Genomic DNA, 21,776 nt, shown 5'->3' with positions numbered 1-21,776 from the left:
TCATTCAATAGTTAATAAAATTAGATATGCCTTTTCAACGGTGATTTTTTTACATTGTGCTTTAGGATCTCCTTTCCAGTTTTAGTGAAAATATATTTTATTTGTGAATAAACGTGATATATGTGACGTACACGTCGACTAGTGTATCAATTATTGAAAAAAAGTAGTGTATTAATCACAAGTGTCTAGTGTATACCGTTATTTAATCCGTTTTCCAACAGTTCATTTCAATATAAAGAGATTCCTATAGTTGTAAACTTGGCAACATCTCATTCTCGATCGTCATCGTTTTTCTAATACAGCAGTATTCTTTTTTACCGACACTTGGCCTTTATAAATGCGCCGGTAAGTTCTGTCGTTAACATACAGATGGCGTGACACGCGATTGGTTGACCTCGAGCTAATAAATGGCGGCTCCAATAAAAGAAGCGCGCGAAACAGTAAATTTTATTGTATATTGGAACATATAACAAATTATAGATTTTTTATGAAGGAAATAATATTTATAGATATAAATTACAATAAGAGACGAGTCAAATGCAAATTTGCTTATATTCGCGAGACCACAAATTAGAATAGAAAAGGACACAGACGTCTCTCTCTTACACATGGCCGTTATATCTCGTTTCCAGACTTTTATATACAGGGAATGTCATAATTTATTATTGTAATTCGAGGAAAAATTTGAGTATTTGAGTCAAAATGAACTGTTCGAGAACAGAAATGTTTTTTTTTTATTTTTTTGGAGAAAAGAAAACAAAAATAAAAATCGGTAGGTAGTTAAGTCCCATACCAAAGAGACTTATTAGTAATTTCATTCCAGTCCCGAGCAGAAGGCCTACACAATTAAAGACCGTTTAAATACCTCTGAGGTCTCCTCAACATACGTTATATTAGTTCGAACGCCTAAAGGCCATTTAACGTGAATTTGATCCTTATTCAATTGGAGTAGAAACACTCCTAATACGAATAAAGCGTTAAACATGAGGAAAGCAAAAACCGACTTGTTGCGTAGCTCTATCAAGTCTTTTGCTATCCTTTCCTGTAAAAAAATCAGTGGGTATTAGATGAGGTTGAAAGGTGGGTTACATGGTTCCTTTTTCGGTTGACACGGCTGGGAAACGAAAAAAAAAAAAAACTGTCTCGTCACCAATAAAGATACCATGTTACCCATTTAAAATTACCTCTTGTGTTGTTTCGTCGTAGGTTATGTTAGTGCGTACTCCGAAGGGCCATTTGATGTGCAGATAGTCTTTTTTCAAGGTCAGCAAAAATACAATTAATACAAAAAGGGCGTTCATCATAAAGAAAGCGAAAACCGATTGATCCCTTAGCTCCTTCAGGTCGGCTGCTATACGGGCCTATAATTTTTTGCAAAAAATATGTAATAAAACAAAAAACGATGATTACAATAATGAAAATCAAAGAACTTCGTTAAAACACGAAACAGTAACATATATTTGTTTGATATAAAGTTTAATTCAAATTTTTCAATTTTAAATATATATTGCGTTATTACGAAATTTATAATATTCCTTTAGATATATTTTGATGTTTTTAATAAACAAAATCATTATTCGAATATGGCGCCGTTATATAACGTCATATCCTAGCCAAACTAATACCACAAAACTATGTACACTAACATTTTATTCAAACACATACGTTCTTTTGAATACCTCATTATGAACTGATAGAGATATTAATGTTCTGGTAATACTATGTCTATGGTTCTATTTAGAAGTCATTCTGCCCTTTTCTGACAGCTGTCACTTTTACTGTCATTTTTATTTACGAAGTAGTTATTTGTATATACTATAATAATTTTATAAACTAGAGTTTTTTAAAAGCCACTAATTTATTATTGCAATTTTAAGGTTAGTAACTTAATATTTATAATATATTTCAAACACAACATAAAATATTGTTTTATTTATATTCAGAATGTTTACCTAACGGTGATATTATATGGCAGTAATTGAATCTAAAGAAAAACTTGTAGCCAAATAAAATGGTAACAATAATGATATTTAAGTTAAAAACATTCATTTTGAATATATTACAATATCTGTTTGTCTTTATCCTTCAGTTTTTCAATATTTTTCTTCCAATTACCTCGTCCTTAAATACTTTGCTACAATATTCCTGCTTATATGTAATTTGGGTATATTTTTGACTCAAGTTTAGTTACCATTTGTGTAATTTGGGTATTTGTCTTCTAAATTGAGTCTCGATTAATCTATCTTTCGTTTTATAAGGGTTTCTGTAAATTTTTAAGACTGTTTCATTTAATAAATTATTTATTGACAGTTTATTGAACTTTATTCATCAAAATGGTTAACAAGAAGTTTTTACATGTCTCTACATTAAAATTGATTGAAAATAGTGTCTTTTTTAGGATAGAAATCGTTTTAGTACACATCTAGGGATCGAATTCTGTGGTTTTTATAGAAGAGAGTCTTCTGGAGAGTTTTCTATTCATTTCTATTAGAAATCATTTTAATACTAATTTGGGCAACAAACTCTTGACTATTTATAGTGATTCTTCTAAATCTGAGTCTATTAGAAATGTTTCTATTCAATTTTAGGTTAGAAATCGTTTTAGTACACATCTAGAGATTGAATTCTGTAGTTTTTATAGTGATATTCCTAGATGAGTCTTCTGGAGAGTTTTGTTTCTGTTAGAAATCATTTAAATACAAATTTGGAAAACAATTTTTCATAGTGATTCTCCCAAATCTGAGTCTATTTGATTTTAGACTAGAAATCGTTTTAATACACATCTAGAGATCGAATTCTGTGGTTTTCATAGTGATATCTTTAGATGAGAGCCTTCTAGAGAGTTTTTTTTTCACATCTGTTAGAAATCATTTAAATACAAATTTAGAAAACAACTTCTGGAATTTTCATAGTGATTCTTCTGAATCTGATTTTGTCGGAAATGTTTTTATTCGTTTTTAGGTTAGACATCGTTTTAGTGCACATCTAGGGATCAAATTCTGTGGTTTTTATAGTGATATCTCTAGTTCACAGGTTTTATACTGAAAGTAGCGTTTTATATGTGATAAAAATTTAAAAAAAAAATCAAAATTTCTTACTTTCTCTTCCTTATTCTCATCTATAGGATACAGATATTTTTCCAACAGATCTTTCCAAAATTGCAGCTCGTTGCTACTCAAATATTCCACTTCGCCCTTCAGTACATCCGGATCTTCGATCCAATAAGGATTCAACAAATCGTCTCGCTTATTTTTCGGTGTAATAGACACAGTATCATCATCCGATTCGTCCGAAGATTCTTCCTCTTCTTCGTTAACAGGTTTAAGATGATCGCCGTGCCGAGACGAAGAAGACATACTCCGTTTCCTCGAACGGTGACCGGCCGGATCGACCACCCTAAAAAAAAAATCGTTTCGAATCGAATTAAACGAGACAAAGTTGTAATATCACTTTTCTATATGGTCCAATCGTTTAGCTAAACCGTCCAACGAATCCGCGATGTGCATAAGTTGCGCCTTTTCGTCCCCGGATTTTTTATGAGTGCACAACATGCATCTAAACAATCCGGCCAAAGATATTTCGATGCTACCTTCATCGTCATCATTAACGCCGCCATTTTGAAGGAACCCTAATAAAGATTTTTGTTTCGCTTTCTTCTTCTCCAACTCGGCTTGTTTCCTTTCTTCTTCTAACTCCTGTAATTTGAAATTGTTAATCGGCGATTTTGAGGTTAAATTCGACTTACTTTTTTTGTTTTTTTAACGGCCACTTCTCTGGTACCCCAAGATACGTTATTCAAATTGATAATAGAATATAGGATTAATAATAGATACATAGATGGTATTGATAGTAGATAAATTATACCGGGTACGATGCACCAAAATTCTTGCGGATGTAAAATGGCGGCTATCATGAACGAACCCGTCATGGCTATTAAGAAAATGGCGGAAGGAGAACCGACGCCGTCTTCTCTTAATTGGAGAGCGGTACCAACTATCACAGCCATCATGATCAGGGCGTAACCAGTCGAAAGAATTTGAGCAACGATTAACTGGAATTAAAAATATAATTATTCACTTTTATTAATGAATATTTGTTTGTTTTACCTGTATGTTCGATTTGCAGGTGAAGCATACAAACATGAAGAGTAGAATGGGCCAAATGTTGTAATAAAAACTCGTCCAATTATCTATCTGGAAAGCAGCGACGAACGCCCCCACCAACATAAGAAATATGGTACCGGGACCCAAGATGGTACCTCCCATGAGCAATATCTGGTAACCGATGTACGGCATGGATATGTTATCATTGACTTCGATGGTTTTTTTGTAATCCATCAGAAGATCCATGATGTTAGCTATTGTAGACGGTACCCATCGCCGACGCTGGTTGAAGAACTCGTTGAAACCTTCGGGGGCGTGGGTGTAAGCATCCGAAGCGGCCGAATATTCGACTCTGTATCCTCTTTGGAGTAATAAAGTGCAGAGCCAGCGATCCTCTCCTTGATCGTATTGAACGTAATGTCGCGCTTCGCCCGAACTGGAAAAGAAGATTTGAAATCACTTTTTTTTGGGTGAAATCATCTCACCATGTCGTATATTTCTTCATGACGTTGTCGTCCATCAGGGCTTTTCCTCGGAAAAGGGAGAAACAACCGGGACTACATAACACGCAGCCTATGACGTGCTCGGTAGCTTTTTGTAACCAATGCCCAATGGCGTATTCGAAAAGTTGATACCACACCATCGGTCCTGATCCAACTGGGTGGATACGACCGCACGCGGCTCCTGGATGTAAAATTAACGTTAAATAAATGACATTTACGATTTTTTTTTTGGTATTTTTTTTACCTAAATTTTTGTTTTTCTTCATTAAATCTATGAGAAGTAGTACTGCCGATGGTTGGAAGTCGATGTCGCCGTCTAAAGTTAGTAGGTAAGTGTTTTCTGCAATCGTAGCTTTTCTATCTACGGATATCGGCAGTTCCATTAGTCTATGTCCGAGTAGGTAGTACATATACATAACCTAGAAAATATTTCGTGTTAGTTTTGTTTATTTAGATAGAAAATCGGTTTGAATAACCGGGTAAAAATTTGAAAATACATTTTTCATGCAATCCTGTAAAATAAATGAGTTCTAGGAAATAATTCCGGCGGGAAAAATGCGAAGATACCCGCCAAGAAGGTTTTTCCCGCCGGAATTACTTTACGCGGGAAAATAATAAACCTTTTCCCGCGTAAAATAATTCTGGCGGGAAATATGCGAAGATTCCCGCCGGAATTATTTTTTGCTATTATTCTGCTTCTAGGAAACATTTTTATCATACAATTAACAAACTAAATGTTTTTCATATTAATATGAGTTTAAAAAGAAGATTTAATCACTTTTATAGGTTAGAAATCTTTTAAGTACACAAATTTTACGTTTTTAATGGTTATATCCCTAGATCTGAACGTACTAGAAATGTTTCCGTTCATTTCTAGGTTAGAACACGTCTTATTATCCATCTAGGAAACAAATTGTGAAGTTATATAGTGATATCATAGATCTACGTCTATTAGAGAGATTTCTAGGTTAGAAATCCTTAATGGACACATCCGGAAACCAAATTTTGGGGTATTTTGGGGATGTTAACATTAATTTCTAGGTTAGAACTCCTTTAGTACACATCTAAATAACAAAATATGAAGTTTTTATAGTCACACCAATAAATTTGAAGCTTCTATATATGATTCTAGCAATTCTAGGTTATAACCACTAGATCTGAGTCTATTAGAGTTGTTCCTTAACATGTTTTGGTCAGAAATCTGGTTAGAAGTTAGAATTTAGTTTACCAGAGAAGTTTTATATTCATTTATAGGTTAGAAATCCTCTTAAGACCCATAATAAACCGAATTCTGTAGTTTTTATAACAAAACCTTCAAATTTGAGTCTACTTTAAGAAGTTTCCTAACATTTTTAGGTTAGAAATCCACTAAAAAAACACGAGAAAACACTCTGTGATTCCCGCAGATCTGCGTCTACCATGAAGGTCCTTAACATGTTTCGGTTCACTTATAGGTTAGAAATCCTCGTTGAAAAACGCGTTTACCATATTACCTCATAGATGGCGTGGAAACTTGTGTATATTATTATGTTTCAAACTTTTTGAATCGCTATATCTCAGAAACGGCGGCTCGTAGGAAAAAAAGTATAGATACGTTTTTTGTAGATAATTTTATGATCTACAATTTTTGTCTGAGGTATTTTTACGATAAATTGTAGAGTTTTGCTGATAATCGCGAAACTCATTTTTTTGACATTTGACCTTGAATAAAATTTTTTCCATACACGCGAATGATGGGAAACATTAAAATTTTATTTTCAATTGTATTTTAAACAATTTTACTGATTTTCAGCTTGATGGGAATTTATGTAACTTCAAAAGTCTGAATTGACCGGATTATAACTTTTACAACTTTTTGTATCGCTATATCTCAGAAACGGCGGCTCGTTGGAAAAAAAGTATCGATAAGTTTTTTGTAGATAATTTCACGATCTACAATTTTTGTCTGAAATATTTTTTTGATAAACTCACCGTTTTGCCGAAAATTGTGAAAAACTCATTTTTTTGACATTTGACCTTGAATAAAAATTTTTCCATACACGCGAATGATGGGAAACATTCAAATTTCATTTTCAATTGTATTTTAATCAATTTTACTGATTTTCAGCTTGATGGGAATTTATGTAACTTCAAAAGTCTGAATTGACCGGATTATAACTTTTACAACTTTTTGAATCGCTATATCTCAGAAACGGCGGCTCGTTGGAAAAAAAGTATAAATACGTTTTTTGTAGATAATTTTATGATCTACAATTTTTGTCTGAAATATTTTTTTGATAAACTCACCGTTTTGCTGAAAATTGCGAAAAACTCATTTTTTTGTCATTTGACCTTGAATAAAAGTTTTTCCATATACGCGAATAATGGGAAACATTCAAATTTCATTTTCAATTGTATTTTAATCAATTTTACTGATTTTCAGCTTGATGGGAATTTATGTAACTTCAAAAGTCTGAATTGACCGGATTATAACTTTTACAACTTTTTGAATCGCTATATCTCAGAAACGGCGGCTCGTTGGAAAAAAAGTATTAATACGTTTTTTGTAGATAATTTTATGATCTAAAATTTTTGTCTGAAATATTTTTTTGATAAACTCACCGTTTTGCCGAAAATTGTGAAAAACTCATTTTTTTGACATTTGACCTTGAATAAAAATTTTTCCATACACGCGAATGATGGGAAACATTCAAATTTCATTTTCAATTGTATTTTAATCAATTTTACTGATTTTCAGCTTGATGGGAATTTATGTAACTTCAAAAGTCTGAATTGACCGGATTATAACTTTTACAACTTTTTGAATCGCTATATCTCAGAAACGGCGGCTCGTTGGAAAAAAAGTATAAATACGTTTTTTGTAGATAATTTTATGATCTACAATTTTTGTCTGAAATATTTTTTTGATAAACTCACCGTTTTGCCGAAAATTGTGAAAAACTCATTTTTTTGACATTTGACCTTGAATAAAAATTTTTCCATACACGCGAATGATGGGAAACATTCAAATTTCATTTTCAATTGTATTTTAATCAATTTTACTGATTTTCAGCTTGATGGGAATTTATGTAACTTCAAAAGTCTGAATTGACCGGATTATAACTTTTACAACTTTTTGAATCGCTATATCTCAGAAACGGCGGCTCGTTGGAAAAAAAGTATAAATACGTTTTTTGTAGATAATTTTATGATCTACAATTTTTGTCTGAAATATTTTTTTGATAAACTCACCGTTTTGCCGAAAATTGTGAAAAACTCATTTTTTTGACATTTGACCTTGAATAAAAATTTTTCCATACACGCGAATGATGGGAAACATTCAAATTTCATTTTCAATTGTATTTTAATCAATTTTACTGATTTTCAGCTTGATGGGAATTTATGTAACTTCAAAAGTCTGAATTGACCGGATTATAACTTTTACAACTTTTTGAATCGCTATATCTCAGAAACGGCGGCTCGTTGGAAAAAAAGTATAAATACGTTTTTTGTAGATAATTTTATGATCTACAATTTTTGTCTGAAATATTTTTTTGATAAACTCACCGTTTTGCCGAAAATTGTGAAAAACTCATTTTTTTGACATTTGACCTTGAATAAAAATTTTTCCATACACGCGAATGATGGGAAACATTCAAATTTCATTTTCAATTGTATTTTAATCAATTTTACTGATTTTCAGCTTGATGGGAATTTATGTAACTTCAAAAGTCTGAATTGACCGGATTATAACTTTTACAACTTTTTGAATCGCTATATCTCAGAAACGGCGGCTCGTTGGAAAAAAAGTATAAATACGTTTTTTGTAGATAATTTTATGATCTAAAATTTTTGTCTGAAATATTTTTTTGATAAACTCACCGTTTTGCTGAAAATTGCGAAAAACTCATTTTTTTGTCATTTGACCTTGAATAAAAGTTTTTCCATATACGCGAATAATGGGAAACATTCAAATTTCATTTTCAATTGTATTTTAATCAATTTTACTGATTTTCAGCTTGATGGGAATTTATGTAACTTCAAAAGTCTGAATTGACCGGATTATAACTTTTACAACTTTTTGTATCGCTATATCTCAGAAACGACGGCTCGTTGGAAAAAAAGTATTAATACGTTTTTTGTAGATAATTTCACGATCTACAATTTTTGTCTGAAATATTTTTTTGATAAACTCACCGTTTTGCTGAAAATTGCGAAAAACTCATTTTTTTGACATTTGACCTTGAATAAAATTTTTTCCATACACGCGAATGATGGGAAACATTAAAATTTTATTTTCAATTGTATTTTAAACAATTTTACTGATTTTCAGCTTGATGGGAATTTATGTAACTTCAAAAGTCTGAATTGACCGGATTATAACTTTTACAACTTTTTGTATCGCTATATCTCAGAAACGGCGGCTCGTTGGAAAAAAAGTATCGATAAGTTTTTTGTAGATAATTTCACGATCTACAATTTTTGTCTGAAATATTTTTTTGATAAACTCACCGTTTTGCCGAAAATTGTGAAAAACTCATTTTTTTGACATTTGACCTTGAATAAAAATTTTTCCATACACGCGAATGATGGGAAACATTCAAATTTCATTTTCAATTGTATTTTAATCAATTTTACTGATTTTCAGCTTGATGGGAATTTATGTAACTTCAAAAGTCTGAATTGACCGGATTATAACTTTTACAACTTTTTGAATCGCTATATCTCAGAAACGGCGGCTCGTTGGAAAAAAAGTATAAATACGTTTTTTGTAGATAATTTTATGATCTACAATTTTTGTCTGAAATATTTTTTTGATAAACTCACCGTTTTGCTGAAAATTGCGAAAAACTCATTTTTTTGTCATTTGACCTTGAATAAAAGTTTTTCCATATACGCGAATAATGGGAAACATTCAAATTTCATTTTCAATTGTATTTTAATCAATTTTACTGATTTTCAGCTTGATGGGAATTTATGTAACTTCAAAAGTCTGAATTGACCGGATTATAACTTTTACAACTTTTTGAATCGCTATATCTCAGAAACGGCGGCTCGTTGGAAAAAAAGTATTAATACGTTTTTTGTAGATAATTTTATGATCTAAAATTTTTGTCTGAAATATTTTTTTGATAAACTCACCGTTTTGCCGAAAATTGTGAAAAACTCATTTTTTTGACATTTGACCTTGAATAAAAATTTTTCCATACACGCGAATGATGGGAAACATTCAAATTTCATTTTCAATTGTATTTTAATCAATTTTACTGATTTTCAGCTTGATGGGAATTTATGTAACTTCAAAAGTCTGAATTGACCGGATTATAACTTTTACAACTTTTTGAATCGCTATATCTCAGAAACGGCGGCTCGTTGGAAAAAAAGTATAAATACGTTTTTTGTAGATAATTTTATGATCTAAAATTTTTGTCTGAAATATTTTTTTGATAAACTCACCGTTTTGCTGAAAATTGCGAAAAACTCATTTTTTTGTCATTTGACCTTGAATAAAAGTTTTTCCATATACGCGAATAATGGGAAACATTCAAATTTCATTTTCAATTGTATTTTAATCAATTTTACTGATTTTCAGCTTGATGGGAATTTATGTAACTTCAAAAGTCTGAATTGACCGGATTATAACTTTTACAACTTTTTGTATCGCTATATCTCAGAAACGACGGCTCGTTGGAAAAAAAGTATTAATACGTTTTTTGTAGATAATTTCACGATCTACAATTTTTGTCTGAAATATTTTTTTGATAAACTCACCGTTTTGCTGAAAATTGCGAAAAACTCATTTTTTTGACATTTGACCTTGAATAAAATTTTTTCCATACACGCGAATGATGGGAAACATTAAAATTTTATTTTCAATTGTATTTTAAACAATTTTACTGATTTTCAGCTTGATGGGAATTTATGTAACTTCAAAAGTCTGAATTGACCGGATTATAACTTTTACAACTTTTTGTATCGCTATATCTCAGAAACGGCGGCTCGTTGGAAAAAAAGTATCGATAAGTTTTTTGTAGATAATTTCACGATCTACAATTTTTGTCTGAAATATTTTTTTGATAAACTCACCGTTTTGCCGAAAATTGTGAAAAACTCATTTTTTTGACATTTGACCTTGAATAAAAATTTTTCCATACACGCGAATGATGGGAAACATTCAAATTTCATTTTCAATTGTATTTTAATCAATTTTACTGATTTTCAGCTTGATGGGAATTTATGTAACTTCAAAAGTCTGAATTGACCGGATTATAACTTTTACAACTTTTTGAATCGCTATATCTCAGAAACGGCGGCTCGTTGGAAAAAAAGTATAAATACGTTTTTTGTAGATAATTTTATGATCTACAATTTTTGTCTGAAATATTTTTTTGATAAACTCACCGTTTTGCCGAAAATTGTGAAAAACTCATTTTTTTGACATTTGACCTTGAATAAAAATTTTTCCATACACGCGAATGATGGGAAACATTCAAATTTCATTTTCAATTGTATTTTAATCAATTTTACTGATTTTCAGCTTGATGGGAATTTATGTAACTTCAAAAGTCTGAATTGACCGGATTATAACTTTTACAACTTTTTGAATCGCTATATCTCAGAAACGGCGGCTCGTTGGAAAAAAAGTATAAATACGTTTTTTGTAGATAATTTTATGATCTACAATTTTTGTCTGAAATATTTTTTTGATAAACTCACCGTTTTGCTGAAAATTGCGAAAAACTCATTTTTTTGTCATTTGACCTTGAATAAAAGTTTTTCCATATAGGCGAATAATGGGAAACATTCAAATTTCATTTTCAATTGTATTTTAATCAATTTTACTGATTTTCAGCTTGATGGGAATTTATGTAACTTCAAAAGTCTGAATTGACCGGATTATAACTTTTACAACTTTTTGAATCGCTATATCTCAGAAACGGCGGCTCGTTGGAAAAAAAGTATTAATACGTTTTTTGTAGATAATTTTATGATCTAAAATTTTTGTCTGAAATATTTTTTTGATAAACTCACCGTTTTGCTGAAAATTGCGAAAAACTCATTTTTTTGACATTTGACCTTGAATAAAAGTTTTTCCATATACGCGAATAATGGGAAACATTCAAATTTCATTTTCAATTGTATTTTAATCAATTTTACTGATTTTCAGCTTGATGGGAATTTATGTAACTTCAAAAGTCTGAATTGACCGGATTATAACTTTTACAACTTTTTGAATCGCTATATCTCAGAAACGGCGGCTCGTTGGAAAAAAAGTATAAATACGTTTTTTGTAGATAATTTTATGATCTAAAATTTTTGTCTGAAATATTTTTTTGATAAACTCACCGTTTTGCTGAAAATTGCGAAAAACTCATTTTTTTGTCATTTGACCTTGAATAAAAGTTTTTCCATATACGCGAATAATGGGAAACATTCAAATTTCATTTTCAATTGTATTTTAATCAATTTTACTGATTTTCAGCTTGATGGGAATTTATGTAACTTCAAAAGTCTGAATTGACCGGATTATAACTTTTACAACTTTTTGTATCGCTATATCTCAGAAACGACGGCTCGTTGGAAAAAAAGTATTAATACGTTTTTTGTAGATAATTTCACGATCTACAATTTTTGTCTGAAATATTTTTTTGATAAACTCACCGTTTTGCTGAAAATTGCGAAAAACTCATTTTTTTGACATTTGACCTTGAATAAAATTTTTTCCATACACGCGAATGATGGGAAACATTCAAATTTCATTTTCAATTGTATTTTAATCAATTTTACTGATTTTCAGCTTGATGGGAATTTATGTAACTTCAAATGTCTGAATTGACCGGATTATAACTTTTAAAACTTTTTTAATCGCTATATCTCAGAAACGGTGGCTCGTAGGAAAAAAAGTATCGATACGTTTTTTGTAGATAATTTCACGATCTACAATTTTTGTCTGAAATATTTTTTTGATAAACTCACCGTTTTGCTGAAAATTGCGAAAAACTCATTTTTTGACATTTGACCTTGAATAAAAATTTTTCCATACACGCGAATGATGGGAAACATTCAAATTTCATTTTCAATTGTATTTTAATCAATTTTACTGATTTTCAGCTTGATGGGAATTTATGTAACTTCAAAAGTCTGAATTGACCGGATTATAACTTTTACAACTTTTTGTATCGCTATATCTCAGAAACGGCGGCTCGTAGGAAAAAAAGTATCGATACGTTTTTTGTAGATAATTTCACGATCTACAATTTTTGTCTGAAATATTTTTTTGATAAACTCACCGTTTTGCTGAAAATTGGGAAAAACTCATTTTTTTGACATTTGACCTTGAATAAAATTTTTCCCATACACGCGAATGATGGGGTGCTTTCAAATTTCGTTTTTAATTATATTTTCAAGAATTTCGCCGATTTTCAGCTCGGTGGGAATTCACGTAGCTTCTCTCTTATTATTTGGTCCAATTTGACTGGACTATTATAAAAAATAAAAATAAAAATTGAAGCAATTTTTACCTGCGACCATCTCTTCCTGTGTCTGATTTTCATTTTATCCTTCAAGTGAGCTATCATCTTAGTTTTCCCGGGTAACTGCCAAATCAATCTACCCCCATAAGGTGTGGGGATCTTCTTCGGAGGCCGGACTCGTATGCGCGTCTGGTGGACGTCGGAAGCGGCTTCGTCGATAGTAGCTATCAACAGTTTAACGAATCGATTCACTTGAGTATCATCGTCGTTGTGATCAGATATTTCGAAAGCATCGTCGAAGAAAATGTGAGCTGAAATAAAAATATTATCGAGACAACATTTTACATACAAAAAAAATTATTTTTTTTTTTTTACTTTCGAATTCGTAATAATCGGGATCGACGACTCTCAAGTACTTCTGCGCAACCCTTCTGGCGGATTGATCTTCGTCTAACCTGAGTATAGACTTGAGAAACTCCATCATTTCGTCTTTGGTTTCGTGCCACATGGTGGCGCATGCGTAAATCCTCGTTATGTGATCGGAATTTTTGATATTCTTCGGAGACGAACCGTCCGTGTGATTAGAAATAGTCTCGTAGTATTCGTCGGCTTTTTCCTTTTGTATTTCATCGAGATCTTCCGGTTTGACGTCGGATCCGTCGTCCCGACGTCGATTCAAGCCCAAACTTTGATCGATCAGGAAACCTGGAAGTGAATCGTCATCATCACAATCACGATTTAACCACGCGAAAAAATGCCTAACTCACCGTCGTACATCGGAACGATTTGCAGTTTTTCGGTTCTGGCTAAACGTTCGCATTTCGGGGTCCAAATATGGATGGTGATCCAAGTTTGGGACAGCAGCCACAGCAACCACACCCAAGCGTGCTGGTGGGATATGAAATCGTTGAGGAACACCGCCGGCGGCGATTCGAAGAACAAATAATCGGGGATGGTGTCGTGGAAGAAGCACGGATCCCCGTTCCGTAACCCGCAAGCCGTTATCAGTAAAGATATGGATACCGGTATTGTTAGATTCACCGGAAACGCGTAAGAAAAACCTTGTATCATGATTTTGCAAGCGAATTTTCCGAATATGTATGCTAAATATGACGCGCAGACGTTGATCAGCAAAACGTAGATTGGGGTCATGTCGTTGGATTGGATCACAGTGTCGTCGCCGGTTGGTATTATCTCCGATATATCCGGTAAAGAAGTACCGCCCAGTACTGGTTTGATCTGGAAAAATAAAATTGTTGTCATTACCAATTATCAACTGGAACGTAGACAAGATGATAGTGAGATCAACGGATTTGATACTCAATCATCTTCCATGCACTGCGAGATGTTTTAAAGAGAATATTGGACTAAAAGGACTTGATCAGTATGCCACGGCGTTGTCGTGATGTAATTAGAGCTACAGGAGGTAATACAATCATCGCAACTATCAAAAATCGTATTAATTTGACGGAATTTATTTGATTTAAACCGCGATATTGTGTCGGATCCATTTTTATTGAAAACAAAATTGTTGTCATTACCAATTATCAACTGGAACGTAGACAAGATGAAAGTGAGATCAACGGATTTGATACCCAATCATCTTCCATGCACTGCGAGATGTTTTAAAGAGAAAATTGGACTAAAAGGACTTGATCAGTATGCCACGGCGGTGTCGTGATGTAATTAGAGCTACAGGAGGTAATACAATCATCGCAACTATCAAAAATCGTATTAATTTGACGGAATTTATTTGATTTAAACCGTGATATTGTGTCGGATCCATTTTTTTGTAAACAAAATTGTTGTCATTACCAATTATCAACTGGAACGTAGACAAGATGATAGTGAGATCAACGGATTTGATACCCAATCATCTTCCATGCACTGCGAGATGTTTTAAAGAGAAAATTGGACTAAAAGGACTTGATCAGTATGCCACGGCGGTGTCGTGATGTAATTAGAGCTACAGGAGGTAATACAATCATCGCAACTATCAAAAATCGTATTAATTTGACGGAATTTATTTGATTTAAACCGTGATATTGTGTCGGATCCATTTTTTTGTAAACAAAATTGTTGTCATTACCAATTATCAACTGGAACGTAGACAAGATGATAGTGAGATCAACGGATTTGATACTCAATCATCTTCCATGCACTGCGAGATGTTTTAAAGAGAAAATTGGACTAAAAGGACTTGATCAGTATGCCACGGCGGTGTCGTGATGTAATTAGAGCTACAGGAGGTAATACAATCATCGCAACTATCAAAAATCGTATTAATTTGACGGAATTTATTTGATTTAAACCGTGATATTGTGTCGGATCCATTTTTTTGTAAACAAAATTGTTGTCATTACCAATTATCAACTGGAACGTAGACAAGATGATAGTGAGATCAACGGATTTGATACTCAATCATCTTCCATGCACTGCGAGATGTTTTAAAGAGAAAATTGGACTAAAAGGACTTGATCAGTATGCCACGGCGGTGTCGTGATGTAATTAGAGCTACAGGAGGTAATACAATCATCGCAACTATCAAAAATCGTATTAATTTGACGGAATTTATTTGATTTAAACCGTGATATTGTGTCGGATCCGTTTTTATTGAAAACAAAATTGTTGTCATTACCAATTATCAACTGGAACGTAGACAAGATGAAAGTGAGATCAACAGATTTGATACTCAATCATCTTCCATGCACTGCGATATGTTTTAAAGAGAATATTGGACTAAAAGGACTTGATCAGTATGCCACGGCGGTGTCGTGATGTAATTAGAGCTACAGGAGGTAATACAATCATCGCAACTATCAAAAATCGTATTAATTTGACGGAATTTATTTGATTTAAACCGTGATATTGTGTCGGATCCGTTTTTATTGAAAACAAAATTGTTGTCATTACCAATTATCAACTGGAACGTAGACAAGATGAAAGTGAGATCAACAGATTTGATACTCAATCATCTTCCATGCACTGCGATATGTTTTAAGGAGAAAATTGGACTAAAAGGACTTGATCAGTATGCCACGGCGGTGTCGTGATGTAATTAGAGCTACAGGAGGTAATACAATCATCGCAACTATCAAAAATCGTATTAATTTGACGGAATTTATTTGATTTAAGCCGTAATATTGTGTCGGATCCGTTTTTATTGAAAACAAAATTGTTGTCATTACCAATTATCAACTGGAACGAAGACAAGATGAATATAATGATGTAACTAGGAATTACAAGCGAAAAAGGAGACTTATCATGATTTTTCGTAAGTTTTTTTATCAAATATCGATCGACATTCAATTCAATTATAATTTGGGCTCCCAAGAGCCCAATAAAACGAAAGTTGTTCGGAGCAAATGGTCGGTTGTTTCTTCGGACATTAGAACAACGTAGAAAGGTCGATTCTGAATGATTTTGCCAGAAGTTTTGACGGAAACCGATCGTAGATGACGACGAATCAATCTCCACCAAGACAATGCGAGCTCCCACGCTTTCGAACAGTCCAAACACCTACAGGAATAAGCGAACACAACCCCAGCTCCGCAGAGGAGCTGTTCCTATATCAGGGCCTACTCCAACAACCCCCCCTTTCTCCCACTTACCTCTAATATGGTGATGGGGTGAGCTCCCCATCCTTCCGAAAACTCCGTGAAGAAGAAGCCAATCTCTCCTTCTCTGGCCAGTATAACGAACAATATGGTAACGAAGAAACAAATAATCTTCCAAACCGATATAAACATGTAAGTGAAATATCTGGTTTGATCGTACTGCTCCCTGATTTTGCCCAAGTTTTTTATGAAAGGAATCGGACTGTTTTTGGAAATGTAATTCTCCCACCAACCCATGGATACTAGGAAGATGGCAATCGGTATGATCCACAGATCGGGTCGTCCTTCCATAATGGGCCAAACGATGAACCCGGTGGCTTGGGCAGATATCGCGACGAGGTCTATCAGTACTTTGAGGTACCTTTGAGATTCTTTGTTATTTCTAGAAAGTAAACCTGCGAAATAATGGAATTAATGATACGGTATCGAGTCGATAAGTTCGGGACTTGTTAGTTAACGTCGTATCCTTTCAGCTATTTATTAGCGAGATATCTGGAAATAGTCACTCGGAGCTAAATCGAGATAGTAGTGAGGATGAGGAAGCAAATCTTGGTCTAAATCATGTATTTTTGTGTATATTTACAAGTTTCTGTCTAATTATTGGAATAATCGATTTTAAATCAAATTTTCGTGAGGATATGGCGCAGTCAATAGGAATTACAGTATTTGACATCATTTGCTGAGTAAATTGATTTTATTTATGTCAAAAAGGGACAGAAAAATGTCAAATTACAGGTTCGAAACAATTTTTCACGAGTTTCCTTCGTGAATTGTGTCTAAATATCGATATAATCGATTTTAAATCAACTTTTCATGAAGATATGACGCAGTCAATAGGAATTACAGTATTTGACATCATTTGCTGAGTAAATTGATTTTATTTATGTCAAAAAGGAACAGAAAATGTCAAATTACAGGTTCGAAACAATTTTTCACGAGTTTCCTTCGTGAATTGTGTCTAAATATCGATATAATCGATTTTAAATCAAAATTTCGTGAAGATGTGGCGCAGTCAATAGGAATTACAGTAGTTGACATTATTTGCTGAGTAAATCGATATTATTTATGTCAAAAAGGAACAGAAAATGTCAAATAACAGTTTCGAAACAATTTTTCACGATTTTCCTTCGTGAATTGTGTCTAAATATCGATATAATCGATTTTAAATCAAAATTTCGTGAAGATGTGGCGCAGTCAATAGGAATTACAGTAGTTGACATCATTTACTGAGTAAATTGATATTATTTATATCAAAAAGGAACAGAAAATGTCAAATAACAGTTTCGAAACAATTTTTCACGATTTTCCTTCGTGAATTGTGTCTAAATATCGATATAATCGATTTTAAATCAACTTTCCATGAAGATATGGCGCAGTCAATAGGAATTACAGTATTTGACATCATTTACTGAGTAAATTGATATTATTTATATCAAAAAGGAACAGAAAATGTCAAATAACAGTTTCGAAACAATTTTTCACGATTTTCCTTCGTGAATTGTGTCTAAATATCGATATAATCGATTTTAAATCAACTTTCCATGAAGATATGGCGCAGTCAATAGGAATTACAGTATTTGACATCATTTACTGAGTAAATCGATATTATTTATGTCAAAAAGGGACAGAAAAATGTCAAATAACAGTTTCGAAACAATTTTTCACGATTTTCCTTCGTGAATTGTGTCTAAATATCGATATAATCGATTTTAAATCAACTTTCCATGAAGATATGGCGCAGTCAATAGGAATTACAGTATTTGACATCATTTACTGAGTAAATCGATATTATTTATGTCAAAAAGGGACAGAAAAATGTCAAATAACAGTTTCGAAACAATTTTTCACGAGTTTCCTTCGTGAATTGTGTCTAAATATCGATATAATCGATTTTAAATCAAAATTTGGTGAAGATGTGGCGCAGTTAATAGGAATTACAGTAGTTGACATCATTTACTGAGTAAATTGATATTATTTATATCAAAAAGGAACAGAAAATGTCAAATAACAGTTTCGAAACAATTTTTCACGATTTTCCTTCGTGAATTGTGTCTAAATATCGATATAATCGATTTTAAATCAAAATTTCGTGAAGATGTGGCGCAGTCAATAGGAATTACAGTAGTTGACATCATTTACTGAGTAAATTGATATTATTTATATCAAAAAGGAACAGAAAATGTCAAATTACAGGTTCGAAACAATTTTTCACGAGTTTCCTTCGTGAATTGTGTCTAAATATCGATATAATCGATTTTAAATCAAAATTTCGTGAAGATGTGGCGCAGTCAATAGGAATTACAGTAGTTGACATCATTTACTGAGTAAATTGATATTATTTATATCAAAAAGGAACAGAAAATGTCAAATAACAGTTTCGAAACAATTTTTCACGATTTTCCTTCGTGAATTGTGTCTAAATATCGATATAATCGATTTTAAATCAACTTGTCATGAAGATATGGCGCAGTCAATAGGAATTACAGTATTTGTCATTATTTACTGAGTAAATCGATATTATTTAAGTCAAAAAGAGACAGAAAAATGTCAAATAACAGTTTCGAAACAATTTTTCACGATTTTCCTTCGTGAATTGTGTCTAAATATCGATATAATCGATTTTAAATCAACTTTTCATGAAGATATGGCGCAGTCAATAGGAATTACAATATTTGACATCATTTGCTGAGTAAAATGATATTATTTATATCAAAAAGGGACAGAAAAATGTCAAATAACAGTTTCGAAACAATTTTTCACGATTTTCCTTCGTGAATTGTGTCTAAATATCGATATAATCGATTTTAAATCAACTTTCCATGAAGATATGGCGCAGTCAATAGGAATTACAGTATTTGACATCATTTACTGAGTAAATCGATATTATTTAAGTCAAAAAGAGACAGAAAAATGTCAAATAACAGTTTCGAAACAATTTTTCACGATTTTCCTTCGTAAATTGTGTCTAAATATCGATATAATCGATTTTAAATCAACTTTTCATGAAGATATGACGCAGTCAATAGGAATTACAGTATTTGACATCATTTACTGAGTAAATTGATATTATTCATGTCAGAAAGGGACAGAAAAATGTCAAATAACAGTTTCGAAACAATTTTTCACGATTTTCCTTCGTGAATTGTGTCTAAATATCGATATAATCGATTTTAAATCAACTTTCCATGAAGATATGGCGCAGTCAATAGGAATTACAGTATTTGACATCATTTACTGAGTAAATCGATATTATTTATGTCAAAAAGGGACAGAAAAATGTCAAATAACAGTTTCGAAACAATTTTTCACGATTTTCCTTCGTGAATTGTGTCTAAATATCGATATAATCGATTTTAAATCAACTTTCCATGAAGATATGGCGCAGTCAATAGGAATTACAGTATTTGACATCATTTACTGAGTAAATCGATATTATTTAAGTCAAAAAGAGACAGAAAAATGTCAAATAACAGTTTCGAAACAATTTTTCACGATTTTCCTTCGTAAATTGTGTCTAAATATCGATATAATCGATTTTAAATCAACTTTTCATGAAGATATGACGCAGTCAATAGGAATTACAGTATTTGACATCATTTACTGAGTAAATTGATATTATTCATGTCAGAAAGGGACAGAAAAATGTCAAATAACAGTTTCGAAACAATTTTTCACGATTTTCCTTCGTGAATTGTGTCTAAATATCGATATAATCGATTTTAAATCAACTTTCCATGAAGATATGGCGCAGTCAATAGGAATTACAGTATTTGACATCATTTACTGAGTAAATCGATATTATTTATGTCAAAAAGGGACAGAAAAATGTCAAATAACAGTTTCGAAACAATTTTTCACGATTTTCCTTCGTGAATTGTGTCTAAATATCGATATAATCGATTTTAAATCAACTTTCCCTGAAGATATGGCGCAGTCAATAGGAATTACAGTATTTGACATCATTTACTGAGTAAATCGATATTATTTATGTCAAAAAGGGACAGAAAAATGTCAAATAACAGTTTCGAAACAATTTTTCACGATTTTCCTTCGTGAATTGTGTCTAAATATCGATATAATCGATTTTAAATCAAAATTTCGTAAAGATGTGGCGCAGTCAATAGGAATTACAGTATTTGTCATCATTTACTGAGTAAATCGATATTATTTAAGTCAAAAAGAGACAGAAAAATGTCAAATAACAGTTTCGAAACAATTTTTCACGATTTTCCTTCGTGAATTGTGTCTAAATATCGATATAATCGATTTTAAATCAACTTTTCATGAAGATATGGCGCAGTCAATAGGAATTACAATATTTGACATCATTTGCTGAGTAAATTGATATTATTTATATCAAAAAGGGACAGAAAAATGTCAAATAACAGTTTCGAAACAATTTTTCACGATTTTCCTTCGTGAATTGTGTCTAAATATCGATATAATCGATTTTAAATCAACTTTCCATGAAGATATGGCGCAGTCAATAGGAATTACAGTATTTGACATCATTTACTGAGTAAATCGATATTATTTATGTCAAAAAGGGACAGAAAAATGTCAAATAACAGTTTCGAAACAATTTTTCACGATTTTCCTTCGTGAATTGTGTCTAAATATCGATATAATCGATTTTAAATCAACTTTCCATGAAGATATGGCGCAGTCAATAGGAATTACAGTATTTGACATCATTTACTGAGTAAATCGATATTATTTATGTCAAAAAGGGACAGAAAAATGTCAAATAACAGTTTCGAAACAATTTTTCACGATTTTCCTTCGTGAATTGTGTCTAAATATCGATATAATCGATTTTAAATCAACTTTCCATGAAGATATGGCGCAGTCAATAGGAATTACAGTATTTGACATCATTTACTGAGTAAATCGATATTATTTATGTCAAAAAGGGACAGAAAAATGTCAAATAACAGTTTCGAAACAATTTTTCACGATTTTCCTTCGTGAATTGTGTCTAAATATCGATATAATCGATTTTAAATCAACTTTCCATGAAGATATGGCGCAGTCAATAGGAATTACAGTATTTGACATCATTTACTGAGTAAATCGATATTATTTATGTCAAAAAGGGAC

General features: G+C 32.1%; 1 protein-coding gene across 1 annotated transcript in view; it reads right to left on the bottom strand.

Moving 5' to 3' along the window:
- Positions 1–21,776, bottom strand: part of LOC130449091 (chitin synthase chs-2) — a 62,843-nt gene that overhangs the window by 3,014 nt on the left and 38,053 nt on the right. Inside the window, exons 5-16 of the mRNA XM_056786760.1 lie at positions 16,671–17,071; positions 13,827–14,298; positions 13,435–13,764; positions 13,108–13,370; positions 4,851–5,025; positions 4,589–4,787; positions 4,107–4,539; positions 3,746–4,051; positions 3,451–3,695; positions 3,099–3,396; positions 1,185–1,361; positions 866–1,042 (exon numbers count right to left, since the gene is read on the bottom strand). Coding sequence (XP_056642738.1) covers positions 866–1,042; positions 1,185–1,361; positions 3,099–3,396; positions 3,451–3,695; positions 3,746–4,051; positions 4,107–4,539; positions 4,589–4,787; positions 4,851–5,025; positions 13,108–13,370; positions 13,435–13,764; positions 13,827–14,298; positions 16,671–17,071 — 3,476 coding nt within the window. The remainder of the gene's footprint in view (positions 1–865; positions 1,043–1,184; positions 1,362–3,098; positions 3,397–3,450; positions 3,696–3,745; positions 4,052–4,106; positions 4,540–4,588; positions 4,788–4,850; positions 5,026–13,107; positions 13,371–13,434; positions 13,765–13,826; positions 14,299–16,670; positions 17,072–21,776) is intronic.

Source organism: Diorhabda sublineata, chromosome 9 (genome assembly GCF_026230105.1).
Source record: "Diorhabda sublineata isolate icDioSubl1.1 chromosome 9, icDioSubl1.1, whole genome shotgun sequence".
NCBI classification, from domain to species: Eukaryota; Metazoa; Arthropoda; class Insecta; order Coleoptera; family Chrysomelidae; genus Diorhabda; species Diorhabda sublineata.
The sequence above is the reverse complement of the archived record's forward strand: the minus strand, read 5'-3'. Positions and strand labels throughout refer to the sequence as shown.